General features: G+C 35.9%; 3 protein-coding genes across 8 annotated transcripts in view; 1 reads left to right on the top strand and 2 right to left on the bottom strand.

Moving 5' to 3' along the window:
* Positions 1–517: 517 nt before the first annotated feature.
* On the top strand, positions 518–6,086 carry LOC105216794 (S-phase kinase-associated protein 2). 4 transcript variants are annotated; one of them, XM_011191455.3, is made up of 6 exons: positions 518–680; positions 2,488–3,169; positions 3,235–3,723; positions 3,852–4,263; positions 4,333–4,492; positions 4,558–6,086. In XM_011191455.3, exons 1-6 carry the CDS (start codon positions 622–624, stop codon positions 4,742–4,744), a joined length of 1,989 nt encoding a protein of 662 aa, XP_011189757.1. In that variant the 5' UTR covers positions 518–621; the 3' UTR covers positions 4,745–6,086. The 4 variants fall into 4 exon arrangements, with proteins under 4 accessions (XP_011189757.1, XP_054092124.1, XP_011189758.1 ...); XM_054236149.1 differs by lacking the exon at positions 518–680 and adding an exon at positions 880–1,055; XM_011191456.3 differs by lacking the exon at positions 518–680 and adding an exon at positions 946–1,169.
* Positions 6,087–6,091: 5 nt separating this feature from the next.
* LOC105216793 (phosphoinositide 3-kinase regulatory subunit 4) lies at positions 6,092–11,678 on the bottom strand. Its single transcript, XM_011191454.3, has 16 exons — positions 11,532–11,678; positions 11,371–11,474; positions 11,110–11,290; positions 10,861–11,031; positions 10,515–10,798; positions 9,876–10,458; positions 9,608–9,803; positions 9,314–9,532; positions 8,758–9,238; positions 8,580–8,694; positions 8,061–8,274; positions 7,801–7,989; positions 7,270–7,726; positions 6,775–7,204; positions 6,543–6,718; positions 6,092–6,476 (listed from the first exon to the last, which is right to left on the bottom strand). Exons 2-16 carry the CDS (start codon positions 11,457–11,459, stop codon positions 6,242–6,244), a joined length of 4,020 nt encoding a protein of 1,339 aa, XP_011189756.2. The 5' UTR covers positions 11,460–11,474; positions 11,532–11,678; the 3' UTR covers positions 6,092–6,241.
* A 1,753-nt stretch (positions 11,679–13,431) lies between these two features.
* Positions 13,432–20,918, bottom strand: part of LOC105216792 (polyhomeotic-proximal chromatin protein) — a 292,260-nt gene continuing 284,773 nt past the window's right edge. The window contains exons 7-9 of one of the 3 annotated variants that reach the window (XM_011191450.3): positions 20,035–20,355; positions 16,522–17,029; positions 13,432–15,168 (exon numbers count right to left, since the gene is read on the bottom strand). In XM_011191450.3, coding sequence (XP_011189752.2) covers positions 14,625–15,168; positions 16,522–17,029; positions 20,035–20,355 — 1,373 coding nt within the window. In that variant the 3' untranslated portion in view covers positions 13,432–14,624. The remainder of the gene's footprint in view (positions 15,169–16,521; positions 17,030–20,034; positions 20,356–20,918) is intronic. The other 2 variants (XM_011191452.3, XM_029043198.2) reach the window with 2 other exon arrangements.

The following is a 20,918-nucleotide window of genomic DNA, read 5'->3' as shown; positions in this document are numbered from 1 at the left end:
GGCAGTGTAAATCTTCATACAATAATTCCATTTTTATATATGTAATATGACAATTAATTGATAATTTTTTAAAGCTTAGAAGTTCTCTTCGCCAAATTCCAGTAGGAGTACTTCAAAAAATTTATTTTATTTACTTTAACTGATTGCAAATGATTAATGTAAGACTCTCTTTAAATTGAAAATTTGATAAAAATCGCAAAATTTGAAAGAAATTTTTCGAAACCGATACTAGATGATTAGGATTCAATTTCCATTACTAATATGTGTCTGATTGCTAATTTTAAAACTAAATTTTAATTTGTTTAGGCAACAATTCGCCTTATTAAAATATTCGAATTCCGATTGCCTTATTTCTTCATATTATTGCTCGCAAATTAATGATAGCAAGACATTTTGCATACTATATCAGCAGATAGCACAATAATTCTTCATTACCGTATCGGACGTAGTGGATTTCTGAAATATTTTTAAAGTGTTGGCAATCCAGATGGCTGGAATGCGCAAAAGTTGGCAATCTTGCACTTGTTGATTGTAAAAGTTTTACTCGCAGCGAAATTTGCTTTGTGTTATTAAGCAGGGAAATTAAAGTTTGAAATAATAAAGTGAAAAATAATTTATACAATGAGTAATAAGAAATTGAAACAGACAGATAATATTGAAAATTTGTGTCCGACATCAAGGTAAAGAGAATATTCGTTTAAATGTATAAATTGTCTGATTAAGGGACTCATTCATAAAACTTACAAACTAGTGTTGGGTGGCGTAATTTAAATAAAAAATTACCCAGAAATGGCGCAATTATCAGACGGGAATGACAGCGGTGGCGCACCGTGACGGCAACGTGTCGGCGAATAGTGGCTATGAAACACAGTTCGCCGCAAAATTTGTGGCGCTTAATGTGGGTGTGTAGTGTTTTGGTTTTGTATGCAATGCTTGCATTTGTGTATGTGTGTATGTCAACGAATAAGGGCAGAAGGGAATGTTGCCGATCGCTACCGAATGACAGTCAGCAGCAAACTTTACCATCAAATATACTTGTTGTCAAACAAAACACGGTGCATTTTTGTCATATCTGTATAATTAGTGTATATCTAATGCATTTTCGGTTTATAAGTGAATCATTACACAGTAGGAAATTGAAATTAAATTATTTGTGGAATATTATCTTGGTAATAAAGGGTGATTTTTTAAGAGCTTGATAACTTTTTAAAAAAAAAAAACGCATAAAATTTGCAAAATCTCATCGGTTCTTTATTTGAAACGTTAGATTGGTTCATGACATTTACTTTTTGAAGATAATTTCATTTAAATGTTGACCGCGGCTGCGTCTTAGGTGGTCCATTCGGAAAGTCCAATTTTGGGCAACTTTTTCGAGCATTTCGGCCGGAATAGCCCGAATTTCTTCGGAAATGTTGTCTTCCAAAGCTGGAATAGTTGCTGGCTTATTTCTGTAGACTTTAGACTTGACGTAGCCCCACAAAAAATAGTCTAAAGGCGTTAAATCGCATGATCTTGGTGGCCAACTTACGGGTCCATTTCTTGAGATGAATTGTTCTCCGAAGTTTTCCCTCAAAATGGCCATAGAATCGCGAGCTGTGTGGCATGTAGCGCCATCTTGTTGAAACCACATGTCAACCAAGTTCAGTTCTTCCATTTTTGGCAACAAAAAGTTTGTTAGCATCGAACGATAGCGATCGCCATTCACCGTAACGTTGCGTCCAACAGCATCTTTGAAAAAATACGGTCCAATGATTCCACCAGCGTACAAACCACACCAAACAGTGCATTTTTCGGGATGCATGGGCAGTTCTTGAACGGCTTCTGGTTGCTCTTCACCCCAAATGCGGCAATTTTGCTTATTTACGTAGCCATTCAACCAGAAATGAGCCTCATCGCTGAACAAAATTTGTCGATTTGTCGATTTTTCGATTTGTCGAACCGAACACTGATTTTGGTAATAAAATTCAATGATTTGCAAGCGTTGCTCGTTAGTAAGTCTATTCATGATGAAATGTCAAAGCATACTGAGCATCTTTCTCTTTGACACCATGTCTGAAATCCCACGTGATCTGTCAAATACTAATGCATGAAAATCCTAACCTCAAAAAAATCACCCGTTAATTATATTTCTTGATAACTTCAAAATTCGAGTCTTGAAAACAAATATGTATCTATTTAGTAAATGTTTGTCACATATGTGTCACTTGCTACTACAGTCGGTATTTTTTGCAAAAGTCATTGACTCAGCTTAACTTGGTAACGCGTATTGCATTTCTTTGAGCAGTAGAAAATAGCATTTTTACTTTTACTCTTCCAAAGTATTTCTGCTGATTAATTGAATAAGAGGTTTGTGACCCTAACCAACTAACTAGTGATGTGTACAATGCGGCGCTTTAGTAGAGTCTTTCCTAAATGAATTAAAAATTTAATTGGTGATAAAGATATATGTTTTCAATAAATTAATTAAAACAAAACAAATATTTGCAGAAAACGTGTGAACACCAATCCAGTTACAAATTGGAAAATTGCTAAGCTTGTTGATTCGAACTCATCCCCAACTGTGCTTACAAGCGAACATTTGGACGAGATGGGCATTGGAATGCTCGACTCAGAGGAAAGCTCGTCTTCTGCCGCCTCCGCCATAGCATTAGTGTTGAGCGCTAGTGCAGATGAGAATTCCAACGGAGTTACACCTAATTTGGATGCACCGAAAATGTGCCATCAACGTATCACGTCCTATCGCACATTAGATACCACCTTAGACAGCACTTTCAATAGTGATACAAACGATAGCACCACAATTGCGACTCCGGGCAGAGGATTGATAGAAACAGATTGTATTAATATACACCATAACAATAATAATTGTAATAATAACAACAATAACGTAATGGATGCTTATGGTGACAACAACAAACAGATCACTCAACAACAAAGCGGAGATAAAGTATTACTTCCATATAGGAAGGTAGCTATACTTGGTATGGGAGCGGGGAATCCTACAAGCAGCTCAACAACACATACAACGGCAATCGCCACACAGTCGTACACCACAAATTCAAATTCGAATTCTCCTTCTGCTGGAAGAAGCACACGTAGTCCCTTGGCCATTGTGTCAGGCAGTAACAAAAATCGCAGAGGTACAACACAAAATATACAACAACAACAGGTATTATCGAAATGCATTTAAAAGCAAAAAAAAAATACTAATTTTGATATTATTTTATTTACTAGAGCATAAATATTGGCATTAATAATGGCGGGTTATCGCCAAATAGTTATATGTGTATGCCTTCAACCAGTAAGCAATCACTATTCAGACAACAACAGCGACAGCAACAGCAACAACAACAACAACTAATAAATACTCAAAATCAGAATAAAAGTCAAAATCGCCCAACGCAACCGGCAAATAATCAACAGCCACCAATGGTTTTATACGATAACTTCTTTCTGTTTAGACAGCAACAGATGCGAGAGCACATTTCCGATGGCAAAGATCACTTTAGCACTTTATCAGATGAGATAATTTTACAAATTTTCAAATGGTTGCCGAAGAAAGCACTTATACGTTGCAGTTATGTTTGTCGGCGGTTTAATAGATGCGCCAGTGATGAATCACTATGGACGCGTTTGGACTTGGGCGGACGACATTTGCGTGCGGGTGCTTTGGAAAATATTCTCACACGCGGTGTGGTAATATTGCGTTTGGCCCAAGCCGAGGTGAGAATTGAACATATGCGCTGATGCTCTAAGCTCACTTTTAATAGCACAAGTTCAACTTTTTTCATTCTTCCGCAATATTCGGATTATACTTACATGTATTTATATATGAACTTCTTGCATTTCAGTTGAATCATCCCATATTCGATAGTGACTTTCTACATGCAGAACCAAAATTCGAATCAAAGTTGCAGTATTTAGATCTAAGTATGGTATCGGTTACAAAACCGTCGCTCAAGATGCTGCTATCGCGATGTCGTCAACTGAAAAAGCTCAGCTTAGAGCATGTACCAATTAACGATGAAATTTGCAATGAAATAGCAAAGAATACCAACTTAGAGGCACTCAATTTAGCCATGTGCATTGGATTGGAGGCGTGGAGTGTGCGCAAAATAATGGAATCATTACAAAATTTAAACAGCTTAAATATCTCATGGACAAATCTGTCTGTGGATGCCGTTACATCGGTGGTGACAAATGTGACACCAAATCTTTTGCGTTTAAATATGGCAGGTTGTCGTAAGACATTGTACGATTCACGTAAGTTTTCATAAAATCAAAAACAATTTTTTATTATTTTCTAACAAATTTTGATGTTTCTCCTTGCAGATGTGGCGAGCTTAGCTAAACGTTGTCCACAACTTTTAGAAATCGATTTTTCCGATTGCACTGCACTGACTGGCAATGTCATCAACATTATTTGCAGATTTAAAATGCTTGAATATTTATCACTTTCGCGCTGCTATCTTATTCCTGCCTCTGCCTATATGTGAGTACAAGTTTTTAAAAAATATATTGAATTAAATTTGACTTTCTGAACTCGAATTCTTTTAGGGAACTCAATAATTTACCTACACTCACCTATCTCGACATATTTGGTATGCTCTCAGAGACTGGCATGGAATTGTTGGAGCAAAACTTTCCCAATATAGGAATTAATAAGTTCATACATAGTTCTGTAGCTAGACCGACAGTGGGCACACGCCGCACATCAGTGTGGGGACTTCGTACACGTGACTAGAATATAAACATAGACGAAAATAATATATGTGTATTAATCTTAGTAACAGCACAGAAATCCACTGCAGTTTCGTATTAGTTTTTTTTTTATTAATAATTGTTTTATATATGATACAATTAGTTACTAATAAAATTGTCATATTGTCAAAAAGCGTTTGCGCGTTTGGAAAGAAACATTAATTAAGTTAAATATTATGAAGAAATAATTTCATTGTTATAGTTTTAAATAAGGGTACAATTAGTGATGTCTCTTTTCGTATGCCTACAATAAATAAATATTTAAGGTCATCTGTCACAACTAATTGATGTCTGGAGTTTCTATTTTTTGTTGTTGTGTTTAATTGGCATTTCATTATGGATTGACTTACACCTGAACAACGTTTACAAATTGTTCAGCTTTATTACGAAAATTCACGTTCTGTAAAGAATGTGTTTCACGCGTTTCTCTCAACTGACGGTCAACATAATTGGCCTACTGAGTGTACTATTCGCAACACCATCATCCATCTTGAGACCCAGTATTCATTATTGGAAAATATTCGACCGAAGAGAAAAACGTAACCGTCATTGCCGACCGTTATCGCGCCTTAATAACCGATTATTTGATGCCTGAAATGGAGCTCTTGATCTCGGCGACATTTGATTTCAACAAGTTTCCCACACATCGCATAAATCAATGAATTTGTTGAGAGAACACTTCTGTGAGCAGATAATTCCACGTTTTGGGCCGGTCTATTGGCCGCCTAGTTCGTGTGATACCGTTAGACTTTTTCCTATAGGGGTATGTAGCATATGCGGATAATCAAGCTTCCATGCTGGTCGTGTAGCAAACCATTACGCGTGTCATTTGCCAGTTACCAGTCGAAATGATCGAAAGAGTCATCGAGAATTGGACTCAATGGATGGACCATCTAAGACGTAGGCGTGGCCAAGATTGAAATAGATAATTTTTAAGAAATAAATGCCAAACAATGTTCTTTCGAATGATAATAAACATTCCCCATTAAATTAGAATTTTCTGTGGTTTTTCTTTAAAAAAGTAGGGAATCTCTAAATGGTTTACCCTATATAAAAATTATAGCAACAAATAATTTTCTTCGAATGTAAATAATTTGCATAATTTATTAAACATTTCACATACTTACGTATTTATACGTATATATATGTATGTATGTATTTATGTACTTATGCAGCTTTTCTTGGTATTTGTATGAACAAAAATTAAAATCGAATAAAATGATTTACAAAACGTAAGAATATGATTATGTTAGTATTGCATGTATGAAACATAAAAATAATTTTTAATAGGTAAATACATAAATGTATGTATGTAAAATGACAAATCACTGGCATACTTATATATAAATATATATCTTTATATATGTATACTCGTATGCACTTGCTTACTTATGCATATAAAATATTTTCAGCTTATACCATGCATATTTTGTATAATACAAAATAAGTTATTTTTAAATAAATAATAGCATTTCTATGTCTACTTCCACAACTTTATAACACCATCACGGGCAGCCGAAGCCACATAAATCTGTCCCTTATCCGTTTTACACATTAGTAAATCGGTTATAGCATCGTGATGACATGGTGAGGGCATGTCTGGGCCGGAACGCGGATTCTCTTCCATAGCACAACCTGGCGAATTCAAGCCTGCGGGATTGCTCAATTCGAGTTCTTGTTCATAAATTACTTGACTGCCGTCTATGATTTGCGAGCTGAAAGACAGCAAGTAGTATACAGTTGGTAAAGTTAAAAATATAAATTATTCTAAAGTTATGTACTCGTAGGTGAATGAAACGTCTTCAAGATTATCCTTGGCTGCGGGCACTTTAAGCGACGAATTTTTCGGCTCGTTTAGATCCCAATAACGTATGCGTTGATCTGAGCTACCGGTTAACAAGAATGGTGATTTATCGACTACACCGCTCAGCAGACCACATGAAGTTGATGTCTCGCTCTAAAGAAAAAAATATTTGTTTTAAAAATTTAAATTTAATTACCATGATGTTTTACCATTTGTATGTTCGATAACACTGGCGTGGTGCTGGCCCACAATACTGCTTGGCGATGACCCGTTTCGATGTTCCACAGCGAGACTTCATTGTTGGATTGTGAGGCTGAAATTAGATATGAAGGCTCTGTGGGATGACAGGCCACTTTTCGTATGCGTGAGCCATTTGGATGTTTAATTTCGGCGATTGGCAAGCGGAAGCGTAAATCCCAGCAGATATGCTTGCCACCACTGGTGCCGGTGGCTAACCATGAACCAGCCGAATCGACACACATGGTCGTTATGACACCGTGTTGCAGTTCGTTTTCCAAACGCCAGACGGGCTTTTGTACCCGCGTATCCCAACCAACAATGCCGCCATACACAGTCGCATAGATAATAACGCTCTGATCGTATGTTTGCATATCCACCACAGCACCATCACTATTCTCACTATTTTAGGTAAAATAAATTATGAAAGACTGAAAATATTTCGGCATGATTGCTAAGCAGCTTACCCTTCGTCTAAATGCAACGCCTGTTGCAGCGTCATTTTCGAGGAATTTCGGTCGATACGCATAATGAGCATGCTGCCATCTTTGCCACCCACGGCCAACGACTGACCGCCATCACAAGCGACCAGCGCATAAATTGGTGTATTGGCCGAGTACACTTGCCGTGACCGGTTGATGCCCTGATTACCGTTTAATTTATTGCAGTCCCACAGTCGCACTGTGCCATCAATGCTGCCGCTGGCAAAAACGGAGCCGTACGGTCTCAACGATGTCATCTTAATCACAGATTCAGAATGCTCATGCAGATGCGCTATCATAGTGCCATTTAGCGACCAACCTGGCGGATAAACTGAGTTGAGCCGCTCATTGTGGCTGTGCTGTGAAAACGCGAGCATGCTGTAGCGATTTTTAAACGTCATACGCAGCGCATCCAAATCTTTACGGCACTCCGATGAGCGTTCTATAAAAGTAATATAAAATATATTGAATTATTAAATAAATATATAAACGCAAATAACTATGTGATAGTCGTACCCTGCCAATAGTTGCGTTCGGGCATGGTATACTCTCCAAGCGAAGTGGCAGCGCTCACAGCCGTCGGGTGCGCTGTGCCGCCAAGCAGGGTAATGCCAGTCGGAGGGCTGCCTGCTATACTGCCCAACGACGTAACAGCCGCCTCGGTTGCGGGAGACGCAGTAGAAGGCATAATACCCTCATTCACACCTACAATTACAACGTTTACATTTTAGCAACAACTTTTGTAGTTAAAGCATAAGAATCATCAAATAACTTACGGGCTTCCTGTGGCGATTTGGAGAGCTTATCAGCTAGTGGGTATTCGTGGCATAGCACATTTTTGCGCGTGATCACAATGCGTCCATTACCAGATGTGGGCTCATCTACTTCTTGTTGTGCTTTGTGCTTCAGCTTGAATAAGTATGGCTTGAAAGCTAGCAGCTGCATTTCCACCAAATCATTGAGACCCTCAGAGGTTAAGCGGCAGAAAAGCTAAGGAAATTAAAACATAATTTTAATATAATAAAGTTGATCAAAACAGAAATGTATCGAAATCGATTAGGTAATCGATAACGACTGACCGGCGTAAATAACTAGAATAAACCAGTACTTTTTTTGGTAAAACGGCAGTATTTCTCCAAAAATATTTGAAGAATGATTTTGCCGCTACAAGACAACAGCAATTACTTTCAAATCGGTATATTTAGTACCGCTGTTGTCTTGCTCTTTACTAGCTTGTCTTAAGCAACACAACGGACGACACTTAATAAAAGTTATAAATATTTAAACGAACTTACATTTTTTAAAGCTTGGCTAGATTCGTCGTGTTGCGGCAACAAAACCGGTCTGGGATTATTGCGTGCGATGGCGCGATTTTCTAGTTCATTCACCAACATTTGTATGTCATTAAATCTAAAAAGAATTAATAAAAAAATCATAAGCCTAAATTATCGTAGGATATACTATATATACAACCTTATAATACTATCGTAGATTTGTTGAGGGATTGGTGGCTGCAAGCAGTCCAGCAATAAATCGGGCTTTTCCACTTGTATCAGCGGTATCTTAAGGAATCTCTTAATCGCCGGCATAATCTTGACCTGTACATCTATGGCACTCAAGGTACGTGCCGCTGTAGAAATCATGCCACAAATCTCATGGCGTATCCACAAGTTAGGGTGGCATAAATAACAACACGTCTCCTTGATAATCTCGGTGATTGTGGGCTTCTTAATGTGACCCAGCTCGATGAGTATCGTTATAGCTCGTATGGCCTTACTAATTACAAATTCTTCACGATCCGTGAAACCCTGATGCAAAAGCGGTACAAGTATGTCGGAGGCCTGCCAACCGACATAACCCGCAACGCCGGCGATATTATCGTAGAAAGAACCGCGCAGATTTTTATCATCATCATTGAGGAAGGTCATTATGTGGGACAGTATAATGTCATTAGCTGCAAAATGACAATGATGAACAGAAAAAATAGGTGTTTTATAATTTTCGTTTTAACAGACGATGGCAAACATACCTTTCTCCTTGCCAAAGAAGCCGCACAGATCACAAATGCCCGACTCCATGAGCGTTTGCTTGACAATTGGCTTCGAATCGGTCAGCAGACTGAGCACATTTTGTTGTATTATATCATGCAAGGCATTCAGTTCGGCCTCGTATCTGCGCGCCGGCATATCATTTGGTGCATTTCGTTGTGTTTCTTCTAGGAAATATATAGCGATTTTCGCTAATTTGGCTGCGAATGTGAAAATGTTGAAATTTCAATAATTTTCCAATTTGTTACTATTAATTTTTAATATTGCTTGCTTACCAATATTACGCGCGAATGCGACGCGTACAATAACTGCGCTGGGTTCGCTGCACAATTTCTCTATGGAGGGCAAAATATACTCGGGAAAGACATTTGCGTCACTCAATGGTATTTGTTTAACCATGCCGAGACACGAAGTTAGTGTTTCGATAGCTTGGACTTGTACTTTTGAAGTTGAGTTTTGCGCCAGATGAAGCTACATGAAATTCAAATATTATTACTTATAAGGCCACACAGTAATTTCGCGCAATCACGAATTTATACTTACAATATAGGGCAGTATGCGATCCAAAATGGTATCCGAAGTGGTGTACTTGCATAATCTATGTAGAATCTCGAGTGAACAAATTTTTGTATTTGACTGCTTTAGACCACGTATGCACGAGGTAACAACTGTGATTATCAAAATCAAACCATCCTGTTCAGGCGGCAGACGTTGACAGCTATCCGTATTTACAGTAGAATGATTAGCATCAATTTCTTCCTCTGGTGTTAAGTTTGGATCATGGGTTAACACCTTAATGCAATGACCAATATCGGAATGTAAACGTAAGATTTTATCATCTGGCGACATTATTGGTGAGGAGGAGAACATTTGCAAATAGGATTGCAGAAATGAGTAAAAGTATTCGGGGAATAGACGCCCACGTTCCTCGTCTAAATAGTCTTCAGCACTTTTTCTGTATATTGAGTTCAAGTTGATCATGGAACCGAGTAGTGCGCGCAGATTTTCGTTTTCAATGCTCTCTAAATGTTTGTACACCAACTCATTTTCACCGCTACGATAGGAAAGTAGCTGCGAAAGTTCAAACGGTGCTGTGCCCTCAGTCCACAATTCTAATAGCGCGCAACTAAAATAAATTTAAAATTAGTAGCATTCATTGCGTTTATATGTTATTAAACTTACCCTGCTGAAAATATATCCATAGAGGGCACAAGCGTATTATCTGAAATATACGGCCCTAGGCGCACTAGTGAATCAGTGGGTATCATAGCGCCGTAGCCTTCGGCATCGTCAGATGAAAAGGTTTTAACGAAACGTTCAGGCGCTATGTAGCAAGTACGCCGTCTGCTGGTGTCAAAGAAGTATGTGTAATCGGCGGGATTGTCTTCTGGGAGGTATGTTGGTTTAAATGATGCGAAATCGGAGAGCAAAACCCAATTCCATGAAGTTATAAGGATATTCTCCAGCTAATGACATGGACATGTATTTAATAAACATATTGATTTCAATTAAGGGTTTCTTTACCCACCTTTATGTCACCGTGACAGATTTTTTGCTTGTGGCATTGGTTCAATGCACAGAGTATTTGAAATGTTATCCACTTCTTTTCAAGCGTTGTGAGGAAGGGTCGCGTGGAGACCCGATCGTACAAACTGTGTTTTACATATTCACGCGTTATATATGCGGCTTTATCAGTTAACTAATTAAAGTATAAAAAATGTTAGACACACCCCTCAATTCATGTCAAATATTTGTTCTTTGTTAGTTTGGTTCTTACCTCAACTCTCTGGAATGGTAAGCAATTCACAGCATTCGCTAGAGATTTTTTTATATACTCAAGACGTTCTTTGTGATACTCCAGCGGTAACGTAGGATCATGTCTCACAAACACTTTCACCACCACTAAACCCTCCTCTGATTTTGCTTTGGCCACTTTGAAGAAACGGGTACTGCCCATGCTATACACAAATTGAATGAGGATAATAATTGTATAGTTACAAAGTGTGTATTTAGCAAACATTTATGCAATAACACTTACTTTGATTCGAAAACAATTTCGGTACCCGAAAAATAATGATCCATTGGGTATATTTGGGATGGGGCTATACCCACCAACTGGTTACCCATTTTGACGTTTTTTAACTTTAAAACAGTTATGAATTAACTTATTTCACTTTCTAAATTATTTTCTTAAAATACCTGCTTTTATAAAGAACAATATCAACAATTTCGCACTGAAAAATATAACAAAGCAGCTGTGAAGAAAAATGTTTACTTGCTTAACATTTTTCAACGATCAGCTGTTTAATAAAAGCGACCCTACAGTGTTGGATAACGATAAAATAATATAACTCAGTATTGATTAAATGTTTTTGGTACTGTTCAAGAATAATGACAAAATTGATATGAAAAAAGAGCAATCCTTATAATGTCAAAAATACAATTTTATTTATATTTTTGTCAGAAATACGTTTTTTTATGTCAACAAATCTTGTATTTTTCGATTAAATTCGCCGGTTGAAAAGTTTTGCGGCATAACGTTTACCAACACTATATCTCGGACTTGGCGGACATCTATTGGTCGTTTTTGTGTGTGGAACGAATAGAAAACCGTTTTGTTTGATAGATGTTCCGCTAAGTAATATTTTTATTTGCAGAAGAGTCTACATTTACATTTAATTTTATTTTAAGAAAAACAACACGTTTTTGGATTAATTGCATTTATTTTGAGATTAATAATTTATTTAATGTTCTTTGATATTCTATACAATATTCATATCTTTGTTTTCTTAATGCGATTTGCATACGCACAAATACAAGTTAAATAAGTTTTTGTCTCAATTGTTTTATTGTAACTATTTTGCTTTATTTGCCTTTTTGTATATATGTTTTAGTAATGACACATTAAATGTTTTAGTCATAATTGTTACTGTATTTTCTGTAGTAATTTATTTGTTTGCTGTTTTGAATTATACAGTAAAACATCTAAAAACCTAAACTAAAAAAATAACAACAAATTTATTAAATACTATTAATGTACATAGATACTAAATATTTAAATGTTTATTAGAAATATGTGTGTAAATTTCATTTCACGATAAATGGGGGGTTACTGACTTACTTTCGAGAACAAATTAGCGATTGTGTATAATGGAAAAATAGTTGAACTGCAGTTAATTATTCAAATAATGTAATATTATTTATAATTAAGAAAAATTAGCAAATCATACTTAAGAAGAATACAAAACTCATAATAAACAAATATTTCTAATTTAAGAAAAAAATCCTCGACAAGGAATATGTAAATTGTATAACACTTTGATAGCTTAAACAAACAAGCGTTTCTTCGTTTGTGAAAAAAGAAAATTAAAGTGTGCCCAAAAGACTGAAGCAAAAAATCAGTTATTATTGTTTTTATGCCATTATTTTCTTAACATTTTTATGTTCAACGTTTTCTTTTTACGCTAAAAAAGACTATTTTTCCGCATACATATTTCATTTGTATGTATGTTTGTAAATAGGTGTAGAAAACCCCAAATATTTTGTGTGTGTTTATTTGTTAATTGTGTACTATAGCATTTGATTAACCATTGATTTTGATTATTAGCATCTTAAATACATTAAGTTTTAAATTTATATTTCTCATTACTATTTATTCGGTTTTTTCTGTTTAAATTATTTATTGTTACTGCAATTTTTTATTTTTATTTTTCATTCATTTACAACTATGTATTTACTGGTCTAAGCTTCTTCAATGGCTTAATGCTAAATAGCTTAATTTGTGTAAAACTAAATAAAGAATACAACAAAAACAATGTATTTATAAACAAACAAGATTTGCACAAAATAAAATTTTAAAATGTCAAAACAAGACTTATAATTATAAATAATTCAGCATTCATATTAAAATTATACTGTACGCATAATCATAGCGTTTTTACGTATATGTATTTGTGTCTAGCATATTTTTTATTTATAATGAAGTTGCTGTAACTAAACAAAACTTATTACAGTTGAATATATTTATTTCTGTATACGCATATACATATTTATGGTGCTTGTTTATATTTAAATAATAATTTATTTCTTCATTTGTTTATTGTCATAAGCATTTAATGAAATTCTCTTGTAGCATTGTTTTAAAAAAATATATATATATTTATTTTTGTTTGCTTTAGCTTGTTTAGTGTTCAAAATATAATATGAAAGCAAAAACAATAATGTGTTAACAGTTTCTTTGCAATTTGTTGCACTTTTTTTACTTAAATGGAAAGCTTAAAGAAAATGTGATATTTAATGTTATAATATATTATAGATAAGTTTTAATTTTACATTTTATATGCATCTTACACACTAAAGTCAATAACTAACGAACAAAGTATTTTTTATACCGCTGCTTTCAATTTGTACAGTTATAATTCATAAAATACTATTACAGCAAGACTTTCTCGATTAAATACACTTAAATATTTGTGTTTTTTATGTTCTTAAAGAAACATACAACTATTTATCGGTTGTTCTATATACAACTATAAGAAGTTTTAACGAAATTTGTTGCAACAACTAAATCTTTACAAATTCATAAAAGCGTATTTCCACAATATTATTAGCTCTTATAATAAAAGAAACATGATTAATTATGCAATGAAGTGTTTCGGAGCTGTTGTTGTTACAATTGAAAAATTAAAAATGAGTTGCACAATTACTCAAGAAAATTAACATTTCACTTATGTAACTATTTTTTTGTGTATATATGTATGTGTAACTAAAAACTGTTTGCATGCTTTTGCTTATTCACAGTAAATGTAAATATGTATGCATTGAATGCATAAACTTAGATACATATATTTATATGCATTAACACATATAATACATATACTTATTGTATCTCTATAAAATACATATAAATATATTTTATTTTAATTTATATTTATTATTTATGTTTATTTTTATACGCATTTATGCGTAACGTGAATACGTGTAAACGCCACATAGCCATAACGCATTACTCAATTCCTTTCACACCTCAATGCAGCCTCATATGAAGATCGTTCGAACGGTAGTCAGCTGCCGCTCGCCGCAATCACCAACAGTCAACACCAAGCCACATGTGCTCCTCCACTACTGTCATTGTATGCGTTGATGCGCTCAACGATACGCCCGCACCTCTCTGCAATCATCATTCACCACTCAATGCTCCGCTTCTTTGACGGCGCCCATTAGCTATTTGTTGTGTATGACCAGCGTGTAGGTTTGCATGGACCACGAGACTTGTGCGCACGACTCCCCGTGTCATTTGCCCAGCGCCGAGAGCTGTTGTGTGGTGGCTTGTTGTGCCGCATGCGTTTGCGCCTGCGCTTGGTTGAGTGCCACCGTTGTGGTTTTGTTGGGTGAACCGTTGGCGGGTGCCGGTGCCGGTGCTATGCGTATTGGTTTGCTGCGTGGCGCTGTTGCTGTTGTTGGCGGTGCACCGAAGCTATTCTGCGCGCTGGTGGTGGTGGAGATGGCGTGTGTGGGTCCACCAGATGTTGGCACAATTGCATAACCACCGGTGGCTGTGGCGGTAGCGCTGCCAGCGGTATTGTTGTTGTTATTGTGTAGACGTTGCATTGCATTGCTGTATCGTTTATTACGATTTGGACTGTTTGAATTGTTGTTGTTAATGTTGTTGTTGAGCGCTATGTTTGTGGTTGATGAAGCGGTTGCCTGTTGCAATTGCTTACTTGTGGCTGTTGCATTCACAAATGTTGTTGTTGTCGAAGTAGCTGAAATACGATCCAATTCGGTCATTGCTTCTTGAATGGCACGCTCGAGTTGTGAATTCAATTTTCGGCTCCTTTGGGTTGTGCATTGTTTTTTTTTTTTTTTTTTTTGTTTTTTTGGTTTTGATAATTTTGTGGCGCGCCAATTGGGGAAATGTGTTGGAGTGTTGTGTTGTTTTTATTCGTATTTGGGGATATTTGGTGGTGGGAATATTTGTTGTTGTACACAGTTGATGGCAATTTGTTGATGTTGTTGGTTGGTGTGGAGTTGGATACATTCAACATGTACACACACATAGACACATATTGACATGACACGTAAGCACAGCGGGTTGATAGGGAGTAGAATAATCATTAAGAAAAAAGAAAACAAAAATCATTTAATAAGAAAATAAACAATTATTTTTTTGCATAAAAAATTTAAAAATATTTGCTTATTTAGCTAGGAAAAATCTGAATTTGAAAATAATATTATACTTTTTAATTTTTAGTTTAGTTTGCATTCAAAATTTGAAGGAGTTCACAATTTAACTAAAAGTATATTCAATTTCTTAAAACTAAAAATAAACTACAAAAGTTACTGGTACTGGTAAAAACTGAGCAAATATAAATTTCTACTCCAAAAGGCATTCGCAAAAAATTAATTGTAATTGTAATAAAATAATAATAAATATAATGAAATTAAAAAAATAACTAATCATTAAATAAAGTAAAAATAAATACCGTTAGAATTTATATATTCTTATATGCAGCATTCCGATATTCATAATTCGACTTATATACTTTACGTAATCAACAACAACAAGTGCAATTTACTGATTTACTAAAAATTGCTTAAATAATTATATAAAGCTCCAAAAAATCGCTTGTCGCTAAAACTTTTTCGATCAGACTAAAATTTTTTGTGTTTTGACTATTGCTGGAGAGAATGAGCCGCAGAGCTAAATAGAGAAGATACAATCTTCTAGAAGAGTTTACAGCTGCTGGCGTACGCCGATGATATCGATATCATTGGAAATAACTTAGTTAGTTAGTTCTGCTTTTTTCAGACTGGATAAGGAAGCGCAGAGTATGGGTCTGAAGGTGAACGAGGAATAGACGAAAGCGCTCCAGCTTTGAAAGTGATCCATGCAGTACCCAATGGTGGAAGCCGAGGAAGACCTCCAGTCCGTTGGAAGGGCCAGGTGGTGAGGACCGGGCTTCTTTGTGTGTCTGAAAAGCTTTTGACCTGACTGAGACAAACAAATGTCTAATGTTTTTGTTTAAGAGGCCTGACCTATTTTATTCATTTTTCTCAATCGTTCCTAAGCTATTGGCCTCTAAGTAACCCTGGCTTCTTTATTTTTAATTTATCGGTATACAAATTTTCATTAAAGGGAGGATTAAATTGTAGAGCTGAACCTTTACAAACTAACTTAAGTGCTCACTTTCTGGTATCCTTTTGCGCTTTATGATGCGCCTCCAGACCATCGGAGAGACTGTGTAACGATGTGATCGCTATAAGTTCGGTTATGATACGACCACCACCACTAAACCATTGCACCCAAACTGCCGGTTCACCATTAGCGGTTTGCGATTGTTCATCCGTTTCCACATTGACAACTTTGCCCGGCCAGGCGGGATAGCCGCGCGATGGACCCCAAATCAATTCGCCAATTGCAAATGTTTGTGTTGCTGTTGTTGGAGTTGGCGTTGTCGCTGCCGCTGGTGTTGCTGTAATGCGTGTTGCAGTGCTGTCAGCCAGTTCTGTGATATTGCTGGCGGCGGTGCTGCGTGCGGCGCGTGTGGCACGTGCGCGTTGCAATTTGTTTGGCGATTTTTGTGGCGATTTACGGTTTGTTTGGTTGTTGGTTGTATGTGTGATTGACGGTGTCGGTGGTGGCGGTGATGTGGTTGTTGTTTTGGTCGTGGTTGTTGGCGAGTTTCTTGGTGACTCTAAGAATTGATGAGGTTATTTAAAAACAAGTCGTACTCTCAGCATAGTTGGGCCTAATTAACGTTAATATTTATTTCACGATGATTTAAATGCGCAGATTTTTATTGTTAACTGATGTCATTGAAGAAGCGTTTGATGTGGTTGTAAGTTAATTTGAGTTAATCAACAGACAGATGAAAATAAGTTACATAAAACATGAAGTTTTTTTCCCTGCACAAAAGCCATCACCAATTGTCTCTTATTTACCCATGTATTTCATTTTTGGTATTGTAATATGTGTAGTAAAGCCTTTAGTCATTGTATTAATCACAAGTACGTATGAGTAGTTTGAGTGATTTAAATGTATACGATATGAAACTGACAGATTCTTCGCAAGTAGTTACGAATCCTACTACATATATATGTACATAAGAAAATATATAAATACTAAATAAGCAATAACAATTTATTGCTCCTCTGACCTTTTTTATATATTATAATGATTTAATAAATTTTTAGTGAATCTCTATGCTAGTTCCCCTTCCACTATTTTAACTGATTAGTTTACTTGCGATATTCAAACATTTATTTCTCTAACGAGTGAAAAAATATTCTTTAAATGTTCCTCAGCTAAGGTTTACAAAACTTTCAAAGATTTATTAATAACTTTTTATCCAATTGGCGATCCAATAATTTGAGCCAACTACCATAGGACTTGTATTATTAATGTGTAATCACATTATTTTAAGTGTACTGTAAGGCCTTTTAAGACCACTATCAATAATTTGTTCCTCTTTTTTTCAGTGCGGCCGTTTGATTAAAAAAAAATATTCCATTGGCCAGATAATCAACCCTCCAATCAAAATTTAACAGTGTGTAGGGATCTAAAATAGTCTTCAACTCTGAATATAACGGACTTAATAGTATCAAAAGGTTAAGGTAAGGTATTTGCTAATAGAAGAGAGTTCGTATGAACACTCATCATGTTTATCAGAATATATTTGTACTCTAAAGATGTCGATATTCGACAAGGAAGCTCTTGGTGGAACAAAAAATGGTATGAAATTAAAAACGACTTGGATCATATCAGTATCGTAAAATCCAAGACCTATGCTAACTAGAAACTCACAAGAGTTTTAGCAAAATTATCCTACAAAGAGATTATTTAAATATACAAACATTGTTGTAAAATCTACAATATTAACGTCATTGATGTTGGGAGCATGAAGTGGAATAATTGAAGATGAAAGCTTAACGTTCGGAGTACAATGGAGTAAACGCATAATCGCACCACATATGAATAAATCTGATTAATTTCCATGTGCATATGTAAACAAGAGCATTTATTTTTATAGTACTTGTGATTTGGAAGCAAATTCAATTATTGGGGCATTATTTTGTTCACGCAGCATGGTTTTCAATACCTTAAGGAATGATTGAATTATTTTGCAAATAACTTTGTTGCTACTTACAAGTATATAAGGATATGCATAATAAATATAAAATTTCATCCAAGCATTATTAACGCAATAAGTGAAATTTAAGTGAAGAGAGTTAAGTCGATTTTTGTTGGGCGACATATTGGAATTTATGGAATATAATTTTAAGGTTTTCTAGAAAGAAAACTGTTACCCAAAAGGATTGGTAGGGAACATTTGTTGTGAACGAACCTTAATTTTTTGACATCTGTCAAACATATGCAATAACCTTACAGTCATTGTGTTGAAAATGTGAATTTTGTAACGGAAACTGATAATTTGCGGAAATTCATTTTTTGGTTCCATTTGAAGAAAAGTGCTGTAGAATCGCATCGAATGCTTTTCATGAGCAACATGCAAAAGATGTTTCCAACGGTTCGATTTGTTAAGAAGGCAATGCTCTGTGTTTTGTGGGATCAGAATTGTGTGGTATATCACGCCCTTCTAAAGCCAATTAGTATTAAACAGTTAATACTAATCACTACAGACAACAAATGATCAATCCAGAATTGGCCAGAAGACTTGGAGAGCTGCTATCCCCGTATTCACCAGATTTGGCCCCATCCGAATACCATTTGTTTTGTTTGTGTGACACGCATTTCCTGAGCAGCATTTCGATTCATACGCAGAAGTCCAAAATTGGTTGTCTGGTTGGTCAAAATGTGTAAAAGCAATGGTCAATACTTTGGATATTGCTCAAAGCAACTCTCAGTTGTGGATTATCGCCACCATTAATATGTATGTATGTATATGAAAGAAAAATAAATAAGAATACTAAATCTATTCGTGTCAAGACAAATATTTCTCGACCTAAATCTCACATCTTCTATCTTCTATTTTCAGCTAAAAGGATTTCTACTATTTTGATGTATTTTAAGTAGTCATTTCTCGCTGAAAGCCTAGATTAGGTTTATAACAACAATAAGTACAACTGTAAGTATGGGAGCACATGTAGCTATGTTTACTTATGATTTATACTGGCATGCATTAGTTATGTATTTATGAGCATAAGGCAATCTGACGTGATTTCGCTATAATGTCATGAGCACAACGTTGAAGATTATGATAGAGAAAAGCTACAAAGATAAACACAAATCATAAAGCAAAAAAAAAAAACAACAACGAAAATACGCCAATCATGGTTAAACAGTGAGGAAACGAATACAAGGAAAGTGAGTCAGGATATTTGTAAATACTCAAGCATACATATAAACGTTTGTGTGTGTGTGTTAGTAGGTATTAATGTGTGTGTGTATGATTCGTGTTAGATTACAAAATATTGCAACTGTATGTATGTGTGTATGTGTGAAATGCGCGATTTTCGCATTTCACTTTGTTAGTAGATTTTCAACGGTAGAGCACAAAAATTCAATTCACAATTACAACAAGGCTAACAAGGATACATATCAACAATATGTGCATACAGAATGTAATCTCATTTTGACGCTGTTAACAATGAAAACAACGTATGCACGAGTTGTAAATAACTGTTGTGACAGCGCTGCGCCGATTGATTAGGGCGATTCGCGTTGCGACTGATTACTTACCGTGTGAATCTGGCTTCATTACAATATTCTGTTGAAGCGAATGATGTTGTTGCAACTGCTGCTGTTGCTGTTGATGATGTTGCTGCTGCTGTCGTTGTTGTTGTTGTAGCTGTAGTGTATTGGCCAAAGCTGTAGATGTCGCGGATGAGGTGATGGTGAAGCCCATTCCAGCAGCTCCAACTCCGCCTCCACCAGCGGCATTCATAATTCCGCCTCCAGCGCCGCCACCCACACTCTGCGGCGGTGTTTGTACGCGTCGTATCTTCGCCTCTGACGGCTTGTATATATTTGTGGTTTGATATGCGCTTGACATAACAAGTCCTGATTGAGCAGCATGATGGCGATGATGCATGAACAGTAGTCACGACGATGAGGTGTGCGGCCGAGAGAAAGGGAATAAATAAAAAATGGAAATTTATATGAAAAGTCAATATAATGATGTGCTGAAGGTAGAGTGTTGAAGCGAAAGCGCATATTTACTGTTATAAAAATTCATAAATTTGTTATAAGAAAATAGCGGTATATTTATATACATGTATGTATATACATCTATATGCAAGGTAAGTGTGTTTTTATATCGTCAATCCGTTATTGGCATTGTCAGCATGAGCAAGCGAAATTTATCAGTGCGCCGTGTGGCAAGCAAAAGTGCTGATGTTTCATTCTTGCCTCTAATACGCTTAGCTGCTCTGCGCCTTTCTTCACTGTCTTATACGTAACTTTTACGGCAATCAAATGTATTTGAGGTTGATTGCGGCTGGGATAAGCGTATAATAACTGCTTGCAAGCGTATATACATAGAAATTTGAGCCTGTTTATGCATGAAGGCAGCTTAATGTAGCGCTTAGGTAAAGCTTTTGTGCCTCCACGGCTGTGGCGCGTCT

The sequence above is a fragment of the Zeugodacus cucurbitae genome, chromosome 2, assembly GCF_028554725.1.
Source record: "Zeugodacus cucurbitae isolate PBARC_wt_2022May chromosome 2, idZeuCucr1.2, whole genome shotgun sequence".
NCBI classification, from domain to species: Eukaryota; Metazoa; Arthropoda; class Insecta; order Diptera; family Tephritidae; genus Zeugodacus; species Zeugodacus cucurbitae.
Note: the sequence above shows the minus strand (reverse complement) of the source record. Positions and strands in the feature narration are given on the sequence as shown.